The 26,194-nt window shown below is 35.6% G+C and overlaps 1 protein-coding gene across 8 annotated transcripts in view; it reads right to left on the reverse strand.

Moving 5' to 3' along the window:
• MTHFD2L (methylenetetrahydrofolate dehydrogenase (NADP+ dependent) 2 like) overlaps nt 1-26,194 on the reverse strand; it is a 139,554-nt gene that overhangs the window by 110,741 nt on the left and 2,619 nt on the right. For 6 of the 8 annotated variants that reach the window (XR_003795602.1, XM_029235357.1, XM_029235359.1 and 3 more), the window contains exons 2-3: nt 11,449-11,633; nt 10,702-10,824 (exon numbers count right to left, since the gene is read on the reverse strand). Coding sequence is in view for 7 of the 8 variants with exons in the window: in XM_029235357.1 (XP_029091190.1) it covers nt 10,702-10,824; nt 11,449-11,633 (308 nt within the window). In the remaining variant the exon portion in view is untranslated. Of the gene's footprint in view, nt 1-2,775; nt 2,853-10,701; nt 10,825-11,448; nt 11,634-26,194 lie in introns of those variants that run through there. The other 2 variants (XM_029235360.1, XM_029235358.1) reach the window with 2 other exon arrangements.

Genomic DNA, 26,194 nt, shown 5'->3' on the forward strand with positions numbered 1-26,194 from the left:
TTTCTTCCTGATCATAAGAGGAAAATACTGTCTTTCATAATGAACTATGATGTTAGCTGTGAATTTTTTATATGTGTCCCTTATCAGCTTGAGGAAGTTCCCTTTTATTATTATTAGTTATATGACAGCTTTTTATCAGGAGTCAATGAATTTTACCAAAAAATTAATCTATTTATTGAGCTAATCATGTGATTTTTCATTTTTAGTTTGTTAATGTGGTGAAATACATTGTTTGATTTTCTAATGTTAAACCAATGTTGCATTCCTGTAATAAAAGTCATGATGAATTTTGGTCATGATGAATGATACTTTTTATATATTGTTGGATTTTATTTGTTAAATTTTGTTAATACCTTTTTCATTTATGTTCATGAAAGATACTGTTCTGTGGTTTTCCTTTCTTGTAATGTCTTTGCCTGTTTTTTGGTATCAGAGTAATGGTGGCCTCATATAATGACTTAGGAAGTATTTACTCCTCTTTAATATTATTTTTTCTTTAAATATTTGGTAGATTTCACTGGTAAAGCCATCTGAACATGGAGCTTTCTTTGTGGAATAGATTTTCACTACAAAGTCAATTTTTTAATAAGAGTTATTCAGGTTATCTATTTCTTTTTGAGTGAGCTTTGGCAGTGTGTATCTTTCAAGAAAGTAGTCCATTTCCTCTAATTTGCCAAATTAACTGGCATAAAGTTGTCTGACATATTCACTTTTACCCTTTTAATACCTGTAAAATCTATAGTGATGTTATCTTTCTCATTCCTGATATTGGTAATCTGTATCTTCCTTTTCCCCTGATAGTCTAGCTTTCATTTCATTATTTTCTTCATTATTTTTTTGTTTTCTAATTCACTAATTTCTGCCCTGATCTTTATTATTTCCTTTCTTGTCCTTAGTTTGTCTTTAACTTGCTCTTCTTTTTCTAGTATCTTAAGGTGGGAGCTGAGGTTATTGATGTGGGACCTTTCTTCTTTTCTAAGATAGGTGTCTAGTGCTATATATTTCCTCCTAAGTAATTTTTTAGAAGCATACCATAAATTTTGATATGTTGTATTTTCACTGAAAAGTTAAAAGTGATTTCTAACTTCCCTTTTATTTTCTTACTTGACACATGGGTTAGTTAGATGTTCTTTAGTTTCAAAATATTTGGGAATTTTCCAGATATTTTTCTGCTAGTGATTTTTAATCTAACTCCATTGTGGTGAGGGAAAATGCTTTAGGTAATGTAAATCCTTCTATATTTGAGATTTGTTTTATAGTCTAGAATATGTTATCTCTTGGTAAATGTTCTATGTGAACTTGAAAAAAAATGTGTATTCTGTTGTTTGCAGGGAGAGTGTTCTGTAAATGTCAATTAGATCAAATTGGATGATATTCTACTTCAAATCTTTGTTCTTACTGATTTTCTCTCCACTTGTTCTCTCAGTTATTAAGAGAGAGGTACTAAAATCTATGATTATAATTTTGGATTTGTCTATTTTCCTTACAATTCTATTAGTTTTTGTTAATGCTTTCTTCTTAGGTATATAAACAATTGAGGTTGTTATTTCTGTTTGATAAACTGACTCCTTTATTACTGTGGAATGACCTTCTTTATTCCTGGTAGTATCCATTGCTCTGAAATATACTTTGCCTGCTATTAACATAACCACTCCAGCTTTCTTTTGATTTATGTTAATATAGTGTGTCTTTTACATCCTTTTTCTTTTAGCCTCTCTGGATCCTTATACTTAAAATTTATTTTTTGTAGGCACCATATAGTTGGGTCTTGTTTTTTATTCAATCTGACAATCTCTGACATCTAATTGGATTATATACAACATTACATTTATGTGATTAAATCTATCATTCCCCCATTTTCTTTCTTCCTTTAGAATAATTTGAACATTTTAAATTATTAGATGTTATCTCTTTTACTGGCTTATTATCTATAACTCTTTGCTGTGTGGGGTTTTTTTAGCAGTTGCTTGTGATTTTATAGTATGCAGCTTTAACTTATTTCAGTCTACCCTCAAGTGATATATCACTTCACATACAGCATAAGAATCTAACAATGATGTCCTATCATTTCTTCCTTTCTGACTTTTGTGCTATTGTTGTACATGTTGCAAACCACACATTAAATTGTTTTTTATTTTGGGATAAATACCAATTATATTCTAAAATTATATGACTAATAAGAAAAATGTCAGATATACTTACTCATGTAGCTACCATTTCCATTGTTATTCATTCCTTTGGCTAGATACATATTTTCATTTGGTATCATTTCTTTCGGCCTGAAGGACTTCCATTTTTTATAGTGTGGGTGTGCTGTTGACTGTTTTCAGCTCTGTCTGGATTCTACTCTTCCTAAATGTCTAAAAAATGCTATTTTGCCTTTGGTTTTTAAAGATATTTTCACTGAGTATAGAACTCATGATCAATAGTTTTTTTTTTCTTTCAGTACTTCAAAAATCAAGGTGTTCCATTGTCTTCTTGCTTACATTGTTTTTGACAAGAAATCTATTTCCTTCCTTTTGTTTCTCTGTATGTAATGTGACATTTCCCCCCCCCCTTGTTGCTTTCAAAATTTTTTCTATCACACTGCATCTGAACAATTTGATTTTTGTGTTTTGGGTATAGTTTTTTCATATTTTATGGGCTTGGAGTTCGTTGAGCTTCTTAGATCTGTGTGTTTATAGTTTTCATCACATTTGTGCTTGTGTGTGTGTGTGTGTGTGTTTTAATCTGAAATCCCAATCATTTATGAAAGGATACTTATTTCTTACTCACGTAAGCCTCTGTTAAGAATCCCACTTCCTTTCTTCTCATAACTGGCAATCATCTATAACACGTAGCTTTCATGATAACTGCAACAAAAGGGGGAGAGGGGATGGGGGCCACATAGCTTTTAACCATCTCAGTCCAGAAGTGGCTCAAAAAAGTCACTTTCCCTCACAGTCCAGTAACCAGAAGTCACATGGCCCCAACATAGGAGAAGTTGGGAAATGTAAGGGAACATGTGGATATTTGGAGTACTTTATTTGTCTGCCATAGAAAAAAGCAGATCTAATATAGGAATTGGCAGAATTAAAGTAATTTTAGAAGGTATGGGCTGGGAAAGGCTCTCTGAGCCAGTGGCATTTAAGCTAAGGCCTAAAAGTTGGAAATAAGTCAGTCCCAGTATGTTTGAAAGATAATCAATGTAGTTAAGAGGTCAGAGGTTAAAGTCCTATTCAAGTAATAAAATGTACATTATCCTAGCATGTCCTTTGTATAGTAAATACTATCACTTAGGAAGCCTTCAAGGGTATGGGGGTATAAGATCCTCACCAAATCCTGATCAGTGACAGAACTTACACACTACTCTCTTAGATGTAGAAGAATAGGTAGAAGGATGAACCTTCAATGACACACATACACACAAAGCAATAGCTGTGAAACTATAGGGTTCATTCATTCCAGGAATAACATTCACTAAGAGTCTACCATGATGCAAGGTGGAATAAAAATGTTGACTCCAATTCCCCCTGCTTTGATGTAACTAATAGTCTAGTGGAAGAAACATATTACTCAAAAGCAATGAAATACTCTATGTGGAATCATTTTTCTCCATAAAGAAAGGGGGGGAGCTATAACAAAGGTCAAGTCTAATTTAGAAATTATTTAGAAATAAACAGAAAAGAAGCTCTACAAAAACTGAGAAGTCCAGAGTGATGAAAATTTCCCACTCTGGTCAAGAACATTAAAAATAGAGTAAAAAGTATTCTGCATACATAAATTCCATAAGCTCTCAAGAAGAGCAATTATAGCAAGACCTTTTTTCTCCAAATGAAGAATCAAGTTTTAGACAAATATACATATCTACATGCACTAATTAGGTCAATACCCACATTTTTATGCCTACTAAATTCTAGAAAATTTTGTCTTTGTTACATCTACACCGTGAATTCTCACTTTTCTTACTCGCCTTCTCCATATTTAATCCTTTAATCCTGTATTTCATTCTGATTTCTCTGTTCAATCCTCTTACATAAATTGGAAGATGTTAATCCTCAAAGGCTTCAAACTAGATAAATGAAGGGAAATATTTGAAAAACTATTTTAGAAAAAGATAGATAAGATAGAATAAGTTTTCCCATTCTACCAAATAATTTTGTTCCCAGAAATAGACGAGAGGTCGATTTCTTAGAAAGCAAGAAAATACAAAAAGGTGATTAAGCACCTCTCTTGGTGCTTGACTTGCAGTCTCAGTTGTGGGACTGTGATTATGACTGAAAGAATGCTATAATTGGGTCTCCTGGTTTTTCTCTGCTACTCACTTGTTGTGACCTTATACAAATTTCTCAGTTTATCATGGAGCAGTAGTTGTAAAAAACCACATTAAAATTTAATTGAGTGATTGCTGTTTTCTAGACTTACATCTGAATGCTTTCATATAATTCATATAATTTAAACGCTTTTAAACCAAATTCACCCTGTACCAAATACCACCCTACAACAAACATTTATAGCAAATTTCCAGTGTGCTTCAAGCTTGTGGACATTATCATTTCCCTTTCATTGCTTTAGTCCAAAAAGAATGTCACTGACTCCCAAGTTTTAAAGACCATTATTCCACCTTATTTTTAACACTACAAACTGACACATACTTGTGGAAAGGGAATGTTGCCTGCCATTCCAGTCAACAACAAATGTTGTCCACCATCAAGCTATCAACCACTGTAGTCACCCCACCCCCTGCCTAACAGTGCACCCTGAGGGTAATTCAGGATGGAGAAAACCAGGAAACATTCTGTGTTCTGGATACTGACCCTAGAGAGTTAAGATGCATATCTAAGGAATAATTTCAATGAGCCCAGACTCTTGCATCTTCCCATACATAGAAAATCACTAAAATCATTAACTTGAGATGTCTGTTTTTTGTGATTAGTAGTAATCTTCTGATGTTCAACTACCTTTTTTTTTTTTTTTTCGGAAAAAACTCCTACATATCCTAGCTCCTTCCTTACTTCTTTGAAGTAGTTTCTCAGAGCTACCTGAGAGGCTGTCTCCCAGGCTACAGTCCTCAGTAATGTCCCCAAATAAAACTTAACTCTCAACTTTTAGGGTGTGCATTTTTCTTCAGTTGACATACTCTACAAATGATATTTAATATAAGTTTAATAGATGTAACTCAATAAAAGCTAAAAGCAAATAATACGTAATTAGGAGAAAAGTATATACAACACGAATAGCAGACATCATTCTGGCCTTGACAAAATATCACTTATTGATACTGATAGAATCTATGCACAGTTAGGAAAGGAGTAGGGAAGCATCCACATATGATTGTTTCATCTCTCCCTAGATGTAGGACCAGCTACAGGACAAACAGCCAGACCATGTGACTGTGGACACACAATTTTATCCTGAGTACTTTCAATCTGGACCAAAGTCACACAGCTCCTGAACAAAAGCATGGGCTTAAGCCTGTGATAGATTCATTACCATCAAATAGGACAGAATTCTCTCTCATTTCTTTGCTTTCTTACCCAAATGAGACACATGAAAACTGCTTGCACATTCTGTTTAATCCTTATGCAAGCTTGTATTCCAACACCAGAATTATAATTCTAATTTGGAATTTCTTTTGCTCAACATAGTACCCTAACTGAAAAATAATTTCCGACTTCGAATAATGAAATAACTTGGAATCCAGATTATTAACAAAATGATGGAAAATTGGAGATGTAATTGACTAGAATCATTTCATTTGTTCATTTGCTCATTGTTTCATTGGTTCATTATAACAATCTTATAAGACATGTACTGGAGAGAGGCTATTTCAATCCACTTGCACATAGCCAGCTGTTGGGGCTCAGGGCAGGCCATGCCAAAATACGCTTCAATGGCATATTAATTATTTTGAATTGGTTACTTAAGAAAGAGCCATTGTAAGAGGGACACTCTGACCCTCCGCTCTGTCTCCTTGAAAGTAGGAAATAAATCTCTCATGAAAGGTGCACTCCTTGCATCTGAAGGTAGGACACCCTGATTTCCAGAGATAGGGAATTTGGGGCGAGAAACTTATATAAACAAAACTTGTTACTCCTTTAGTTTACCATCCCAAACTCAAACTCTGCTTAGATTCTTCACTAATTAAGCACCCAAAGCCTAATTTTCTTTGTCCTGTGAATTCCTCACAAATTTATTGTTTGTTTGTCTAAAAAGTATAAAAGCTGCCTGCTTTGGCCACTTCCTAGGTCCCATGACTGTGGGACCTCCATGTGCATAAGTTAAAGTTTGTTTCTTTTTCTCCTGTTAATCTGTCTTGTGTAGTAGTCCAGCCACAGAACTCAAGAGAGATAGAGGGGAAATCTGCCCTTCCCCAACACAACCTATCAAAATGACTAATGATTTCCACGTCTTCTTAAAGCATGCAGGTTGATGCCCAGGGCTTGTTGAAAGAATATCAGAATGTCATTAATAAACTACTCCTGCACCTACCAGTAGAGTTTCATGATAATCAAGAGACAAGTGTGTGTATTTCTCAACCTGTTTTTGCCTGTTTTTGCCAGTTCTTTCACAGTAAATTATGTGATTTAATTAAAACGGTACAAACAAACAGTTGTTATGTCTATGAATACTAGGTTGAATGTTCTCAAAAGACTCGAGAATTAAAAAGAATTAGTAGTGACTTAGATAAGGACAAGACAACCATGAACACTGGGAGACACTTTAAAAATATAGATGGGGGGCTTCCTTGGTGGTGCAGTGGTTAAGAATCCCCCTGCCAATGCAGGGGACACAGGTTCAAGCCCTGGTCTGGGAAGATCCCACATGCCGCGGAGCAACTACGCCCAGGAGCCACAACTACGGAAGCCCACGCGCCTAGAGCCCTTGCTCCGCAACAAGAGAAGTCACTGCAATGAGAAGTCTGCACACTGCAACAAAGAGTAGCCCCCGCTCGCTGCAATTAGAGAAAGCCTGCACTCAGCAGTGAAGACCCAATGCAGCCAAAAATAAATAGAAATAAATTTAAAAAATATATATATAGATGAATTTTCACTTAGTTTTATCTCAAACTGAAAATTATAGGCAGTGATTCATAGGTATTATTAATGCCAGAAGATAACACAAAATTCCAAACAGTAGGTTCCATAGAGACTCGGATCTTGTAGGGAAGCACAATTTGCCACCCCAAAATGTCTCTTTGGCATGAGGATTATTTTAGGCTGATTATTTTTAAGAAACAGAAGTCTCAGTAAGTCTGTGTTTTTACCTCCCCATTAGCTGCCTAAAGAATTTAGATAAAGGACCTATTCCTAGAATAGAGGTATCTCCAGAAATATCTGCAAAGAAAATGGACTAGTTGTGTTGGAGGAAACTCAGCAGAGCCTAGACATCAAAGTCCACTCTGTGTCCCAATGCCCCTTCATGGCCCAGCAAACATCTGCTTTTGCATCTCCAGGTGAATTGCTTTACTCCCCTTTGAAGTCCCAAACCACTACGCCCAACATCTTCTTTTGTCTTTAGCTGAATCTTTTGTCTTTAGCTGAAGATCGTATTTAAGGTGAAAGCTTCAGCCATTTTGGCGAGTTACTCAGTTTTCCTGGGTCTCTCCCAAGTACACGTTATTAAACTTTTGTTTGTTTTTCTCCTGTGAATCTATCTCAGGTCACCAGCCAAAAGAACCTAGAAGGGAAGAGGAAACTTTCCTCCCCAACAAATTGATGAATTAATATATAAATACTTTATGTCATAATACAATGTTTAAGGTAAAATGCATTGTTTTATGATTTCCTACTTTATCCAACTTTTTCTAGTAACCAACAAACTATATGTCCCAGTATAATGTAGGTTAAGTAAAATAAAGTCTCCTGATCTGTAAAATGAAGAAGGTAATTCTTACTCATAAGGCTGTTTTGAGGACTAAATAAAATCATCCATATAAAAGAATACCTGTCACCTAGTAAGCACACATTACCCACTAGCTAACACGGCATGCTGGTGGGGGTGGTAACATAACAGTAATGGCATGAGGGACCAGTCTGCCTGGATTCACATCCCAGCTCAATTACCAGCTCTGTGATCTTAGAGGAAGTTACCTAACCTCTCTGTACCTTAAATCCATCATCAGTAAAATGTACATAATAACAGCTCCACCACCATTGGGTTATTGTGAGGATCCAACGAATCAACTAATGTGAAGTGCCTAAGACATAATATATGCTTAACGTAACACATTTTAGTCACTGTTATTTTGTATATTATTGGCTTTTCTTTTCAGCTAGATAGAAAATTGCCCTCTCTCAAAGCATCCAAATATTTGTTATCATTCCTTTGGCTCTAGGCTTCTCACCTTCTAAAATGAACACAGGACTCAATTTATTTTAGTACAGACAGATCACTAGTGCCATCTAGTGGCAAACTGCTAATAAATTTAACAAAAAGGAATATTGCCCATAAAGGGGTAAAATTTCTACAGACATGAATTTAATTTTTGAAGACAAACTAGATATTTGGAAATGTGATATGTTTTCTATAATGATTTGAACGTAATACAAATATAAGTGGGGGAAATTTAAAAACTGCACACCACAAGAAGATTGCTTGGCAAACACAGTACAAAAAAAAAAAAGATTCTTGCTTTGCATGAGCCAAACAACTGGGTTTAAACCCAATGTCAAAAATTTTGGACAGGGCTTCCCTGGTGGCGCAGTGGTTGAGAGTCTGCCTGCCGATGCAGGGGACACGGGTTTGTGCCCCGGTCCGGGAAGATCCCACATGCCGCGGACTGGCTGGCCCCGTGGGCCACGGCCGCTGAGCCTGCGCGTCCGGAGCCTGTGCTCCGCAACGGGAGAGGCCACAACAGTGAGAGGCCCTCGTACGGCAAACAAACAAACGAACAAACAAAAGAAACAGATTTGTGATGTTAATATACCCCTGATATTTTCTAGACCTTAATTTCCTATGATATCAAATGAGTATGCTATATGTGTTGAATTCGTTTTGTAGTTATAAAAGTAAGGGATAAATCACTATGCTAATTTTAACATGATGAATCTATAGTATTATCTGTCAGAAGCATTTTGAGCGGAACCCTGATAACTTCTAACATCCTTTCCAACATTCTGATTTTTTTAAATGCAGCCATATTGGAGGAAAAGAATTAGAAATGTAATTTTGGGTGTAATTTAAATACCATAAATGTTATAACATATACTAAGATATTAAGTTATATCATTGGATAAGTTAAAAATTAATACCATACAAAGATCCCAGGTGATAACATCATACAGCTTTACTTTCTGCAAGTCAGAACTTACAGAAGAACTCAAAACTGCACAAAACTACTGTAATCTATAATATTCAGGCAGTCCTTGCCTTGCTCATTGAAATATGTACAAATTTCAGAGCCACAATTTAGTCAAATAACAGCAGCCTTCCAACAACACAGTTCAAATTTCAGTTATCATGGCATATTAACTGTGACTAATTATATAAGAGCTGCTAGCTCTTTGGTCCAAAAATCACTATGTAAATAACAGATGAGCATCATGATCAGTGACTAACATGTCACTTCTTTCAAAGTCTGTCAGTGCTTGGTCACTGCACATCTGTTATTCAGTTCAAACGCAGACAGCAAATCATGTTGCTTCCTTGTGTTCCAGTGATAAACTCACTTAACATTTCACAAAAGTGAGTAATCAAAAGAGGCTATTAGCCCATAAAGATGAAAGTGCAACAAAGAAATAAAACGTGATGATGCTGGAAATGAAACTGGATGTGAACAGAAGATCTGAAGATGGTGACAGCAAAGCAAGGATAGAAGAGACCTAGGCCAGCAAGAAGGTAAGAGCCATGAATGTAAAAAACAAGATAAAGTCGCTTCAACAGGATTCTAACTGAATGTAAATGGGTTGTACGAGAAATAGGGGATGACCCTGGAATGTTGACACCGTGCCCTTTGGAGCAATGTAGCTATGCAGCCATAAGAACTTAGTGAAGGCAAACTGATCAAAATAAATGAGGAACGTGATTGTGACAAAAAGGATGACAACGCCCCAGAGGAAGTGACACCAGAACAAAACTTCACATTAAAGAAACTCTCAGAGATATCTCATGACTTTGAAAGGACAAAGGACAAAATGGAAGTTGATCCAAACTTAAAAAGAATTTGACAGTTCAATTCACCAAGGCATAGAAAAGATGCCTGCTCCATATAATAAGTCGTATGATGAGAAGAAGGCAAGTAACTGTTCAAACTCCTCTTGACAAGATTTTGGCAATGAAGTAATACCTTAATTCTCGATGTTTCTAATGTTTTAAATTACAGTGTACTGAATAAATATTAATTTTACTATTTTTCATTTCCTTATATATTTATAAACCACAGTAAGAGAGTTTTTAGTGTTTTGAGAAAACATTTTAAAGGTCACAGAACAATTGTTATTCTCTTATTGATTTGCTTTGTCCAGTTTCAACTTAGTCATTTTCATGGTTTTGCACTATTGTGCAAAACAAGAACTGGATGTATTGCCAAAGCCTAAATTTTTCTTTCACAGTTTTCAGTCATTGTAAACGTCATTCAGAAATTGCCACCTACTGCATGCTAATATAATAGCTAGTCCCCTTCTGAACATATTTTATAAATTATTTGCAGTGTCATGATATAATGTTGAAAAGATGTCCTTGCTCCTAACCAAACCAGGCATATAGAAGAGCATTATGTACCTGGCAGTGGCAACTGAACTAATATACCACTGACTCTTGGGTCCATGTTCAATTGATTGGTTATATCCAAAAGTTCTTCCTGAGAAACATCCTTAGGTTTTAGAATGATCTCACTACAGATACCTGGAAGAAAAACAAGTACAGAAAGTCACTTTAATAAAGATGTGTTTTTTCATTGATGGTGTCTTACACAATGTGTGATTGGTTCCCTCTGCTCCTATCCCACTGGAAGAAAAGGCCCTTCTACAAAAATGATGTTCTAAGCACCATCAGGAGGGAATTTTCAAATAGTACAGATGCTTTCTCGTGATTCACATGCATTCTTTGGCCCAGTAACCCATTTAGCAAATCACACTCATCTGTGATAAGCTACTGTTAGTGGATTTGAAGAGAGTAAGAATACCAATACCAGCACCACCACTAATTAGGCCAAGTTCGGCTGAGGGAACTAGCCAGGTTTATCACGTGATTAAAGCAAAAAAACAGGCCCTTTAAATGTAACATGTTGCTCTCACATCTCACCATAAGATCTGAAATCACACTGAATTGATTCAATAAGAAATTTGAAGAAAAAGAGTAAGAAATGAATATAAACTTCGGTAACTAAATAATCTATAATAAATAATAATAATAATACATGTCATTCAAATAGCACTTAGTTGACAATTATCATTCATAATTATCACACTTTGAAGTAAAACCAGAAAACGTTATCTAGTAACAAGTACAACTAAAACACGTCCCCACCTACAGCAGCAGCAGCTTTGATCTTCTTCCTGACGTATGTGTGGCTTGCTGGGTTATCACCCACTAAAATGATACTGAGGTGAGGTCTTCCATTCCCAAGAGAAATCCAAGATTCCACACCTCCCTGTATTTCTTTCTGGATTTGTTTGGCCATTTCAGTTCCTGAGATAATAATTGCGTCATGTCTGTGGAAAACAAAGGAATAAACGTAGTACTAAAAAGGCAATAAGGAATATTCAGCCACATAAATTTAAAGTACAAGAGTGAACAAAACATTTATGATTCCCCAAGTGAGCAACCAAAATTTGATTTCTTTCAGGTATATTTAACACTCATTCTTCAGGTTCAAAAATATATTTATAATTTTTTAAAGGAGTCCAACTCTGCTTTTTAGTTCTGCATTACAATCTATAGTATACATAACTTTTACATATATATATTTCAATTATCAAACCACATACTAAAGTTCTAGAATATTGGCTCTATAATATTGGCTGTATTAAAAGCTCTGCTATTTTTTTCAGAAGAGACAGATCAGCACAGTCTAGTTAAAACTAGCACCCATCTTCAAAGCTCCAGGCCATGGTGTATATACGTGGCCCCATAGCCTTTTGACCCAAAGGCAAAGTCAGTTCACTCTTAATAGAATATCCTGTACAAGACCCTGAAGTCATGAGCTCCGTACTACACAACTCTTCTCACTTACTAAAGGAAACATTTTATCCCTCAGCTCCAGGACAAGGACAACTGTGATGACAGCTGCCAGTCTTGCCATGCTTGTCATTGATTACTGTGGGGACCAGGCCAGTAAGTAAGGCTCAGTTGCCCCCCTACCCAAACACCCACACCATGGCATCATTTCTAATAGAAAAACTGCACAAAACATTACTTCCTGGCAGTTTTTAAGTGCTTAAGTAGGTAAGAAGTACTATACTTTGATAGATGACATAAATCTATCTCTGGAAAGGCACAAAAAATGCCTTATGGGAAGGTTTTCCTGCTCTCCATGATCTCAAACTTAAAAGCGGTGAATTAATGTTGCTCCTACTGCATGTTTAGTTTTTAAAGGTACCTGATAAAGTAAAAGATGGTTCCTTCTTCCTGGGGCCCCTGTCCTTTCACTATTGAAAGGCCTGGTGAAAGCATGATCTATAGCACATGAATTATTACACAAAATATCAAAAGCAGGTCAATGAATATTGTGAAGGAGAAGAAAAGGAGGAAAGAAAAACCTTATAGCAACTTAATTTTTTCAAGCACCTGTACATTTTCTATGTTCTAGTGAGAGCAGTTATCATGAATATCAGCCAGCACAAACAAAATGCAAACTTGCTGCCCCTTCCAAATAAGTCAACCCCCCTCTCTAATAGGTTGATGTACACTTACATAGACCAGATCAAGAATATTCCATATCAACCTGGCACCAGTGGTCCACAGAGTTCATCCAGATTCAAACAATTCTGATGTAAACAATGTTCTGCTAAGAAGTGATTCTGAAATATGGTCTATGAATACATACGTCAAAATTGCCTGGGAACCTTACTGAACTTGCATATTCCTAGACCCCAAGACCACACCCATGATTTGGAATCCCTGGGAGAGGGGAGAAAGCCTGGGAATCTGCACATCTAACGGGTCCCCACAGGTATTCTTGCGCATGATCGTGTTTGAAAACCACTTCTTCAGTTCAACACAAAAGTATATTTCAATAATAATCATAACCATGGGTAAACAATTAACTGAGCAAATACACATTGGTTAGATAATACAATTATAAGTAAACTCTACTTTTGATTCTAATTTTGTCTACTTTCCACTTTCAAGACATGGAAGGTCATGGTAAATGCAGTGTATCAATCTTGCTCCACTGTCTTAATTTTGTAATAGTTTTATTACAGTATAATTGATATACAATAAACTGCATATATTTAAAGCGAAAAGTTTGACGTTTTAGTATATGTGTATATCTGAGAAACCACCACCACAATCAAGAAAATGAAAATATCCATCCCCCTCAGAAGTTTCCTGGTAACCCTTTGTAATCTCACCATTCTATCTGTCCCTGCCATGCCTCCAGACAACATTGGTCTGCTTTCTGTCACTATATATTAGTTGGTATTATCACAAGTTTTATAAAAATGGAATCATGCACTACATGCTCCTTCTCATCTAGCTACTTTCACTTAGCATAATTAAAATTCATTCATGTTGTTGTATGTATCAATAGTGCATCTCCTTTTATTGCTGAGAAGTTTTCCATTGTAAGGATATATCAAATTGTGTATATCCATTTAATTGTTGATGGATATACATGTGCTGTTTCCAGTTTTTAGTCATGACAAATAAAGCTGCTACAATCATTCATGTACAAGTCGCTGTATGCACATATACTTTCATGTCTCGAGCAAATATCTAGGACTAGAATGGCTGGATCATATGGTATATGTTTAAATGTGTAAGAAACTGTCAATCCACTTTCCAAAATGGTTGTACCATTCTACATTTCTGCAAGAAGTATATGTGAGTTCCAGTTGTTCCACATACTTGCTATCCCTTGATATGGTCGGTCTTTTAAATTTTAGATATTCTAGTGGATATATGATAGTATCTGACTGTGCTTTTAATTTGCATTCCCCTAATGAATGATGATGTTGAGCATTTTTTTTTATGTGCATATTTTTTTCATATGCCTATCTTCTTTGGTGAATTGTGTAATTTAATTTTTTGCCCTTTGTTTAATAGGTCATTTCCTTATTGAGTTTTGAGAGTTCTTCATATATCCTAGATTCAAGTCCTTTATCAGATATATAATTTGAAATACTTTCTCCAAGTCTATGCTTTACCTTTTCATTCTCTTAACTGTGTCTTTGTATGATAAGTTCTCAATTTTGATGTATTTTAATCAATTTTCCATTTATGGATCATGCTTGTGGTATTGTGCATAAGAAATATTTGCTTAACTCAAGGTAACAAAGGTTTTCTCCCATGTTTCCTTCTAGAAGTTTTATGGGTTTAGGTTATGCATTTAGTTTTATGGCTTAGTTCTATCTTAGTTTGAAGAGACTTTATATCAGGATACTGCTGAATGCTTTTTCTGTGTCAATTGAGATGATCATATGATCAAATGGTTTTTTTGGTTTTAGACTCTTAATATGGTAAATAACATTAATTTTCAAATGTTAAACCAACCTTGCATTCCTGGGATAAACCTCCCACATATCCTTTCCAGATATTGTGGATTTCATCAATTTTTTAAAAAATTTTGCAGCTATATACATGGCAGATATTTGTAGTTTTCTTTCCTTGTACTGTCTTTGTATGGTTTTGGTATATGGTTACTGCCCTCATAGAATGAGTTAGGAAGTATTCCATCCTCTTCACATTTCCAGAAGAGTTTGTATAGAATCGGTATTATTTCTTCCTTAAATGTTTGTAGAATTCACTTGTGAAGCCATCTGTTCCTGGAGCTTTCTTTGTGGTGAGGTTTAAAACTCCAAATTTAATTTTTTTAATACAAAGAGGGCTCTTCAGGTTACCTAGCATTTCTTGAGTGAGCTTTTGTAATTTGTGTCTTTGTACCTTCTAATAATTAGTACATAATTATTAGACTAAATCAAGTTAAGATAAAATACATTCACTTTTGAGTTTAAATTTTATTTTTCAGGATTAAATAATGAACTGTTTTCACTATCTACTTTGAATTCCTGTTGCTCATTTGTGATTGATTCATTTAAGTGGACTTTTAATACTAAGAAAACAAGGACCTCCTATGTTAACAAGTACTAAGGGCTGCAGATATGGCAAACAATTTCAGGTAGTAAAAAAAAAAAAATACTTTCCAAAAATTAAATTGTGTCAGCAATATTCAGATAGGTAAAATACTCTGCTATAGAAGCAAGTTTATCTGCTAATAGACTAGAAGTCACTCTTATAGTAAAGAACATACATTTGTATTCTAAAATATAAAACCATCTGAGCTCCATGTTGCATTCTATAGCATATGAATAGCAATGCAGCTGCTTACATGTTTTATTAGCTGATCCTCTGTTAAACACAATGATTTAGTCATAGGTTAGTGTGAAACTGGCAACAACTGAACATAATCCAGGATTATTATGGCCTAGACACTACAAGCTGTGTGACCCTGAGAACGTCAGATGACAATGGCATAAACTGATCCCTGACTTCCAAAAAGACAATGCACCTACAGATTAAACCTGACTGCACATTTTTTGTTGGGGTCTGAGGTGACAGGGCTTACTTTACATTATAGTACCGATGTGCTAATTCAGCTTGCTAATTATAGCTGACATGATATGGCCTGGCCTAGTTGGTATTTATGGGTAAACATCCAAAAGACTGCCACCCAATTATGAATAGGGACTTAAAGCATTTTCAGTAGCAGCTGGCCCATCCCACTGATTCCCTCAGTCACTGCAGAGCCTCAGCAAGCCCGGCTCTATGGGAGACACAATATAAGGATAAATGAAGCAACCCAGACTTAGTGGAGGTCCAATGGGAGAATGCCTGTATCAGTCCATATGCTGGAAGAAATGGTAAACAGACACACTAATAGCTCATATAGACTTCAGTGAATAAAGAAATGAGGTTTTTTTCAACATGCATATTGTTGAAAAATGTTACATATCAGCAACCACTCAAATGTTCAGCCACAGAAGCACACAACTCCTAAGAATTCAGCCTGGCTCAAGTCTCGATCTCTGCCAGTCCATTTTCCACACTGCAGCCAGAGTGATTTTCCAAATGGAATCATATCAGTTCCCTTGTTAAAACTGCACTACATGTCCAGTTTTTATTAATTTAATAAATACATATTGAAAACCATTTATGTGCCAGGCAGTATTCTATGATATTTAACATATCATGTGTGAAACATGGAAAAAAAAAGGCACATCTGGAGGCCAGAGTTACCATTTTACATAGGTTGGTTAAGATGTCACTTCTCTCATTAATCGAGTAACATCTGAGCATAAATGAAGGAAATGAAGGAATATGTTATGTGGTTATCTGGAGAAAATAATTTAGGCTAAGGAAAATACACCGCAAGTATAAAGAACGTTAGGCCAGAATGTGCCTGGTATGTTTGATGAATAGAAAGGCCAGTGGCTACAGCAGAAAGAACAAATGGACCAGAAAAGGACATAAAGTCAGAGAAGTAGTGTGACATCAGATCACATAGGGTCCTACAGGCATTCAGAAGGACGTTGGCTTTTATTACGAGAAAGAAAGCCATTTAGAAATTTTGACCTGATTTTCATGACCTGATTTTCATTATTCAGTGATAACTGGTTAAAATGTGGAGGAGAGACTATGGGAGGAAGGGGCAAGTGGGGACACCAGTTAAGAGGCTAGTGTGGTATCCCAGGCAAGAGATGAGGGTGGCTTGGGCAAGGGGGGTAGCAGTGCAGATGCTAAGTAGTCTGATTCTGAATCTATATGGAGGGTGGAGCCACTGGAATTTACTGAGATTGGGTATAGGCTGTGAGAAAAAGAAATCAAATATGACTCCCAAATTTTTGACATGAAAAACTAAGGAAAGGAAGTTTTAACTCAAATCCAAACTTCCTGTAGCTTACACGCCCCTGCATGAGCTTTCTTTAGCTTCCTTGTGCTCACCAAGTCCCACACTACACATAGCTGCATTTAAATTTATCACCTGTGCTCACTTCTGGTTCTCACTTCTGGGCCTTCACATACACTATTCCCTCGATCTGAAACACTCTTCATCCTCCTTCTCACTTCTCTAACATCCCTACCAAATCTGTTCCTCCTTCACTCCCACACAGTCCTCAAGTCTCAGCTTGGAAAGGACTCTGGGAAATGTTCTCTGACCCCTTCAACCTGGGGATCTGCCTCTTATATGAGTGCCCACAGCACCCAGCTTTTACCCTCATGTAGTATCTTAAGGCCTTGTTAAAATTACTGTCTCCCCCACTATACTCTAAGCTGTGTAGGACAGGAAGCTTATATTTACGATGACATCCTTAATACCTAAGAGTATTTTGCACATTGTGTTTATCAAATATTTGTGGAATTATCGGAGTTAAACTGTTTATTGTATTATAATTTGTTGGAGTTACTATGCAGCCACTGAAAATAATAATTATAAAAACAGCAATATGTGAAAATGCTCATTGCATAAAATTAAGTGAAGAAATTAAATGAAAAATTGTAGGTACATAACTAACTTAAAATGTGCATGCATATGGCTAAAGATTAAAAAGAAATATAAATAAAATAAAATGGTGAGATAGGTTAGTATTCTGGATATTTGTCTTTCTATCTTAGAATATTTTAAAGTGCTATCAAAACAGATCTTGAATTATATTAAAAGTGAGTAGACGCAAAATATCTATAAAACACATGAAAAGAAAAAATAATAGTAAAATTAACAAACTTACCACCCAGTTTAAGAAAGATATTACCATTGTCATTGAAATTGTCTTTGTAACCCTCCTCTACCAAAATCTGATCCTCTCCCATAGAGTTAAACACAATCCTGAAATTTGGGTTTATAATTGCATTGCTTTCCTTTCCATTCCTTTCTTTTATCATTTAACCTAATGTTTATATCTATAAATATTAAAAATATAATAATATACATTTATAATATAATGTAATATAATAATATACATATGTATACTATATATGATAATGTATAATATAGATGATATATATGATATATATCACATTTACATATGATATAAATATAAAATAACATGCAATATTATTTCTCTAAGGTTTACACCCAGGGATGGAATTGCTATAAGATACATTTATGTGTGTTTAATTTATGCCAACCTGTTTCCAAAGTGGTTGCACTAATTTATAAGTCCACCAGTAGTGTTTAAGAATTTCTATTGCACTACTTCCTTGATATTGTCAAAGTTTTTAAATTAACCAATTAGCTAAACGTCATTTTGTTGTGGTTTTACTATGCATTTCCCTAATTACTAGAGGTTGGATGTCTTATAGGCTTATTGGCCATTTGGAGTTCCTCTTCTATGGGATGCCTGTTCCTCTTCATTGACCATTTTTCTAATGGATTATTAACTTGTGCCTAATTCTTAGTAGTTATTTATGCATTCTGAACACTAATCTTGTATCAAGTATACCTATGTATCAAGTATCACCTGTATGTGGCTTGTGTTTTCACTTATTATATGGTTACTTTTGATGAAAAGTTCTTAATTCTAATGTGAAAACCATCTTTGCCTCTAGAGTTTGTACTTTTGTCTCTTAAGAAAACCTTCATCTCTGACAAAATTTCTTTTACAGAACACAACAGTACTCACAGTTGATGAGACAGACCGGCTAAGGAACTGCCAGGAACTTTTTGAGGCTCTCTACAGGCTAGATCTAAAAATCTCACAGGGTTTAACAAAAAGATCTAAAAAGTGGTTCTGCCAAGCCTCAAGCCTCAGTTAAGAACCACTGATTTATGCCCCCATCATTCTCAAAGCAGGAATCCCCACTCTAGTATTCTTTTTTTTTTTTCTTTTTTGCGGTACGCGGGCCTCTCACCGTTGCGGCCTCTCCCGTCGCGGAGCACAGGCTCCGGACGTGCAGGCTGAGCGGCCATGGCCCACAGGCCCAGCCGCCCAGCGGCATGCGGGATCCTCCCGGACCGGGGCACGAACCCGCGTCCCCTGCATCGGCAGGCGGACTCTCAACCACTGCGCCACCACGGAAGCCCCACACTCTAGTATTCTTGATAGGTGGTCAGCTACTTTCAATATAAAGAAACCTATGAAGCATATGTGCTTGAAACTGGTCATGGAGCAAGATATCCATAATTGTATGCAAACGAGCTATAATCTACCAACTAAAGTATAAATTGATAAATTAAAAAATATTGTACACATAAACTCACTTATTGTAACTAAATTACAAAGCTATTGTGAAGTTTATATTGAATACAAAAACTTGAATGTACTCTCTCTTCATTGCCAACATCAGATTTTAGAAATAAGTGTTTAAAAATCTATTTTGTAAATGAGCCAAAAAGACCTAAAAGTGTTGCATTTTTTTCAAACTCTGCTGGAAATTGTTAACATATTCAAAAAATAGGCCAAGACATGGCGGGGGGTGGGGGCTTCAGATTTGAAACTTTTAGTGAATTGCAAATACCGAAACCAAAGCTTACAAACAGAAATGTACCCCTTCAAAAGCAAGGGAAGTACTGAGCTAATTAAACAATGATGCCTCAAACAATATACAAGCAATTTTGAAGTTCTATTGCTGTGGGTTGAATTGTGTCCCCAAAAAGATATGTTCAAATCCTAATCCCTGGTACCTGTGGCTGTGACCTTATTTGGAAATAAGGTATTTGCTGATGTAATTATGATGTAGATAAAGTCATACTGGAGTGGAGTGGACCATAAATCCAATATGACTGCTGTCCTTAGAAGAAGAGAAGACAGAACTCCACCTGAAGACACAGAGGCAAGATGGCCATATGACCACAGAGGCAGAGTTGGGGTTACGCAGCTATAAGTGAAGGAAAACCAAGGATTGCCAGCAACAAGACGCTAGGAGAGCATGGCTCTGCAGATTCCTTGATTTCAGACTTCTAGCCTCCACGGGTGTGAGGATAAGTTTCTGTTGCTTTAAACTGATGGGGTCGCGAGCCACAACTACTGAGCCCGCAGTGCCTAGAGCCCGTGCTCCACAACAAGAGAAGCCACTACAATGAGAAGCCCACGCACCGCAACGAAGAGTAGCCCCCACTCGTAGCAACCAGAGAAAGCCCGCACACAGCAACGAAGACCCAATGCAGCCAAAAAATAAATTTAATTAATTAATTAATTAATTAAGCTGATGGGGTTCAGGGCAAGCTGTCCCAAGTTGTGCCACTCTGGCATGCAGATTATTTCCAGCTGAAAATAACCAAGGCCTAATACACTCCAGAAGAAACCTCTGAACTTCCCCCTAAATGCCCAAAAGAACTTAAGATAGAAGGCTGGTTCCAGGAAGGAGCTATCACAACAGATAACCATTCTAAAGTATGAACTACGTGTGGTAGACAAGCAGGAACCTAGCAAGGCCTGTTTTTGATCAAAGTCCTCTCTGAGTCCCACTGTCTCTAGATGATCCAGCAAACGTTTGTTCACCAAACATTAACTCTTTTCATCTTCCTGTGAATTACCTTAAAGTCCCAGACCCTAACCTTCTTTTCCTTAGTCCAGAATAACATATATACCTCATCTTGCCTTACTATCTTTGGAATTCTTCATGTTTATGTGAATTCCCTTATGTACTTAATAAATTTGGTTTTCTCTGGTTAATCTGCTTATGTCATTTTAATTGCCAGCTAAAAGAACTAAGAGGAAAAAAAGGGGAGTATCCCCTCCTTCACAAAGCCATCTAGTTTGTGGTACTCTATGACAGACTTAGTAAACAAATACATCTATAATCCCAATTTAAAATATCCCAATTTGTGGGAAGAACTTTTGATGACTCTCCTATTTTTCAATGAATAAATTTATATTTTGTAATGTAATGGAACATAATTGAGAAGACGTATCATTTTACTGCATCTAAATATGGCAAAATATTTTAAAAATCATAAATAGATACAACTTATTTGATGACTTTTATCTTAAATATTTGTCAAAGAAAGGTCCTTTGAAATGAGACATGAAAATAGCACTTGTGAAAATATTTAGGCTGAAACATCTTCATGAAAAAAACTAGAACTGAGACTATGTTCAATTTAGAAGAGTTTGCTCTGAGTTTACCAGGTGCTTTAGCATCTGTAGAGAAAGTATTTTTAAAACTAAAAATACTACTGTCTAAAGAAAAGAGTAATTTGCAACTTATAAGAAAACACAGCAAATTTAATTTTTAAATTAAGCATAAGTTTGGGTTTTTTTCCAGAAAATTATCAGTATCAAGGCATTAAATGAAGATATGGCTAAGAAACTGATTCAAGTTCAGTTGCCCTTGAACAACATGGGTTTGAACAGTATGGGTCCACTTATACATAGATTTTTCTTATTAACTAGGTACCGTAGTACAACACGATTCTCAGTTGGTTGAAACTGAGAAGGCAGAACTGCAAATACAGAGGGCCACCTGTGAAGATTTTTAACTCTCTGGAGGGTCAGCATCCCGAACCCCTGCATTGTTCAAGGGTCAACTGTATGTATATGTACCAAGAATGCGTCATATGTTAAAAGTTAACAGTCACATAATTAACATAAAAATGTAAATGTGTTAATATAAAATTAATATTAAAATTTTAAATTGTTTTAATGTATAAGGGTATAAATTATATTTTAAAATGTTAATTTTGAAAATAGTTTTCAATAGAACTCTTATAGGTCGACTAATATAAGTCAATAAATATTCTAAATATGTAATTTTCATTACTTTAATGGGGTTTTTCTACTCTTAAAAATGTGGTTTCATCAAAAAATTATATACTGACATTGCCATTAATACACATCAAAAGTGAAGTCAATTTGACCCCTTAGATATCTTTCACACAATGCACCCTGTCATTACTTGCTCAGGTGACATCTCTTGCAAAGGCGGAAATGTTGCAAGTCACCCCCAAAGAAGGCAGAACAAGGAGCTCTCCCTTTCAGCACTTTATTCTCCCCTCCATTTCTGGGCTAGCACTAAATATGGCTTCATTAGGAAAGAATAAATCATAATGAAGGGGCTAGGGAGGAGAGTTAGACGTAGAGCAGCAAATGCAGTACAAATTACTCACCCAAAGACAGTAGTACCGAGTGTCAGCCCTGCTTCACCCTTAGCAGCTATAATGAAGTTGGACAAGTCTCGTAACTGCTTTCAAAGGCATGCAATTTCCTCATCTATATAATGGGAATGGTTGGCTAAGAGTTGATTGGCTGATTTGTAAAAATGGCTCTCCTAGTTTCTGTTAAGTAACAGATGGAGACATATTCAGAGAACCAGAAGTAATATGCAACTAAAAAGCCATCAACATTTAGTGTTGTTTCTATGAGCTTATTTACCTATTTACCTTCCAGAAAATAAACTGCAACCATCCAACTGGAATCTACAGTTCCAAGAATTAATTAAATTTATAATTCCTAGAATTAAATGAAGTTAATTTAGTTTAACTAAAATGAAGTAGTAAACAGGAGGAAAAAAATCACTACTTTTCTTGTGTATCTAAATACTCCTTCACAAAACAGTAAAATAACAAAATCTGCTCAAGATCAACAGTGTATTCAATTTGTATACTTCACATCTTGCTTCCGCATCTATGTTTCAATCTCATTTTCAACCACAACTTTAATTAGAGATGCAATAAACTGTTTTATGATCTATAAAGATGAAAAAGCCAAATACAGTCATTAGCAATTCAAATATCTCTGCAAGTCCTTAGCATAGTTTAATTGCTTTGTATCTTAGAGCATAATTTTAAGATTTTGAGTTCATATTAACTATACAATAGAAATGAAACAAACTCAAGGGAACCAGGGCAAAATTACATATGGAATAAAACCAACCAATCAGTAGTACTAGGGAGCTATTCGAAGTAAGTGAATTTTTTTTAAAGTAAATTAATACTTAGAAATGTTAAGTTTATGGCCTTTTAAAAACATTTCATTTCACATCCTAGATACTATCTTACACCGTGAAGTAATTTTATCAGAAATTATACTTTTATAAGTCAAAAAAAGTAAAGCAAGTGTTTTTCATGATGTGTGATTCTGTTATTCAATTTTGTAAGTTAACTCTTTCAGGACCCTAACCTGTAACTTAGAACATAAGCAGCAACCTAAATATCCATGATTTTTGCAGAAAACATCTTAGATGCTAAAGTTTGTACCATGAGAACCCTTGGGCAGTCTGTTGAATCCGATGTACATCTTCTCAGAACAATCTCTTTTAAATGTTTAACATAAAATACACAGGTTTACAAGGAAACCAATTTTATTAAAATATTGTTATCACTTTTCTTTTTAAGTGTTAAATAAAAGGATCTAGTGGCAAGTCTAATTACTACCATAATATCAAAGTAGTGGTGAGTGTATATGATGTTTTGAGATCTCTGCACCAAATGTTATTAAAATATCTATGTTTTCACTGGCATAAGTACTACTCATAAGTACTACTAATATTACTGTGGTTTAAGGCCAACATTCAACATTGAAGAAAATGCTAAGTTTATTAGAGGTCAGTGACCTCCCATCTAAGTTTAGGGATCCCCTAAATTCTATCCATTAAGTCCCAGGCTAAGAGACACCCTGTATTAAGGAAATCTAACTAGATAATTTTTAAGATTTATATGCAAAATCAGTTTTCTTGATTCACAAAAGTTCTACAGGATTTAATAAGAGCTTTCAGAAAGAGGAAAAGCAAGAGGGAGATACGTCAACAATTATAAATTGCTTGTAGAGTAAAGCACTGGATAGATCATGCAGATTCAAATCCTGTCTTCACCATTTATTTATTGTGTTATCTTGGACAAGTTATTTAATGTTCCCTTAAATATTAATAAGAATTTATTTTTCAACAATACAACTGGATTATTCAAAGGCAAGATGATATTCATTGCAGAGTTAATGATAAAGAGCTGAAGTGGGAAGAGGAAACATATATTTTAAACTATAATATGCCCTCACTTTAGAATTACGAATCTTTGAATAGTCTCTTGGCTCTAGGCACATTCTTTAATGAAAGTAATTACAGAAACCCAAGTAGAGTTCAGATCATTAAGTGAACAAACCTGGCTGGTATGATGTTGACAAGAACATGACCTGAATCTGAGAGTAAATTATTTCATGTTTCAAGGACTAGACAGCAAACAACAGCAAGATGGTTAGGTAGGTTAATGGGCACTTGACTTAATATGATGCAGTCAATAAAATGTTAACAAAAACAATGGCAAGGGCTTCCCTGGTGGCGCAGTGGTTGAGAGTCCGCCTGCCGATGCAGGGGACACGGGTTCGTGCCCCGGTCCGGGAAGATCCCACATGCCGCGGAGCAGCTGGGCCCGTGAGCCATGGCCACTGAGCCTGCGCGTCCGGAGCCTGTGCTCCGCAACGGGAGAGGCCACAACAGTGAGAGGCCCGCGTACCGCAAAAAAAAAAAAAAAAAAAAATGGCAACACAGAAAATGCATATGATGTAATATCAAGTGGAAGAGGTTTGGATTATATTCCATACACAAATTAGGTGGGGTTTTTCTGGTCCAAACTGCACTTCTTAATAGTAAAACTCACTTATTACTAATCATTAATTTATCCTAAATTAATCATTGACAGTTCAGATTTCACCCAAGCTCCCATGTCTTTAAGCATCCTTTCACAACTTAATCGCCCCTAAGCCAAACTATTTTAAAAAATCTTCATTGAGCTCCATTGAATTCCATTAAGAGTATGTAACCATGGAAGATAATCTGGTGGGTTTCTTTCCTGCTATTTTTATCATCCCATCAGGGTATTAACATGAAAGGATAATATAACTTCAAAACATGTGAAAAACAAAGATATGGGTCAGTAAAGAAACTGCTAAATTATTACTAAAACCATGACTGAGTAACAAGATCTGAGATTAGTATTAGTCTCCTTTGTTCATCTATTGATCCATTTTAATCAGAAAACTTGATTTTGGAGACATTACGTTAGAACACATTATCTCTGAACAGCTGGGACACAGACATAAAACTAATATATAAGACACTAAATGGTGAAACTTTTAGTTCTAAATTTAAAATGACAAAAGAACTGCTTAGAAATAAAAACTATCATATCTCATTTTCATTAGAATAGGTAAGGCATTAAGATAGGAAAATCACACTATATTTGCCAGCAAAATAAAATATGCCTTTGAGAAACTGCCTTTGCTAGTCACTGGGACTAACTCTATCTTCGTTGATATAATGCTAAAGAAAATCAGCTTTACTAATGGTCCTAACTGGAGTCTGGGTCCTTTGAGCTTCACATGAGGATAAAAGGATCTCTAAACCAAATAATTATATAGCAGAGAGAGAAACTGAGTAAGTACTAGAGGAGAGAGTCTGAAGAAAAATGAACAGCCTTAAAAATAAAATTTGTCTTTTTAAAATTATTAAACTATCCACTCTACAAGACATTATTATTTAAATAACATAAACCGCTTATCTCTTACTAGCTCCAAAAATTTAGTCTTTCAAAATGCTGGCCTAGCTGCAAAAATGATAAAGCCATTGGCAGTGAGACACGAAGAAAAGGTGAGGCTTCCAAAAACAGCTGTAGGTCAGTACACAAAATTTTGCAAATGCTGAAAGGAATCATAGACAGGGAAAAAAGGGGAAATCTGCCAAGTTAATTTTTTTTGGAATACTGAGCAATAGCATAAATATGGAACAAATGCTTGGGATATCCATTTAGTTACTAAAAATGAGTTCAGGCAATAAAGCAGCATTTAGGGAAGTCCCCGCTGTAGAACACCTGCAAATCTGATTTGAGCACAGCATTAATGTACAAAGTCTGTTAACCTTGCCTCCGAAAGGGACAGACTGCTGCCCAGCTCAAAACACTGAAAAACACAGGGCCGGACTCATGCGATGTTTACAACCCAAGTACATTTTGATTTGTAAACTCCTCACACAGTGAGGCAAAATTGGAAAATTTAATCACCAAGAACTTTTTATTTGTAACTTTTTGGCTGTTTATGTAATTCATTTTAAGAAACAATAAGCTGCAACAAATAGAAGAGCTATTTATTTGACATTAAATATATTTTCTTCCAATTAATAAATC

This window comes from Monodon monoceros, unplaced genomic scaffold, assembly GCF_005190385.1.
Source record: "Monodon monoceros isolate NGI ecotype Baffin Bay Population unplaced genomic scaffold, NGI_Narwhal_1 Super_Scaffold_20, whole genome shotgun sequence".
NCBI lineage: Eukaryota > Metazoa > Chordata > Mammalia > Artiodactyla > Monodontidae > Monodon > Monodon monoceros.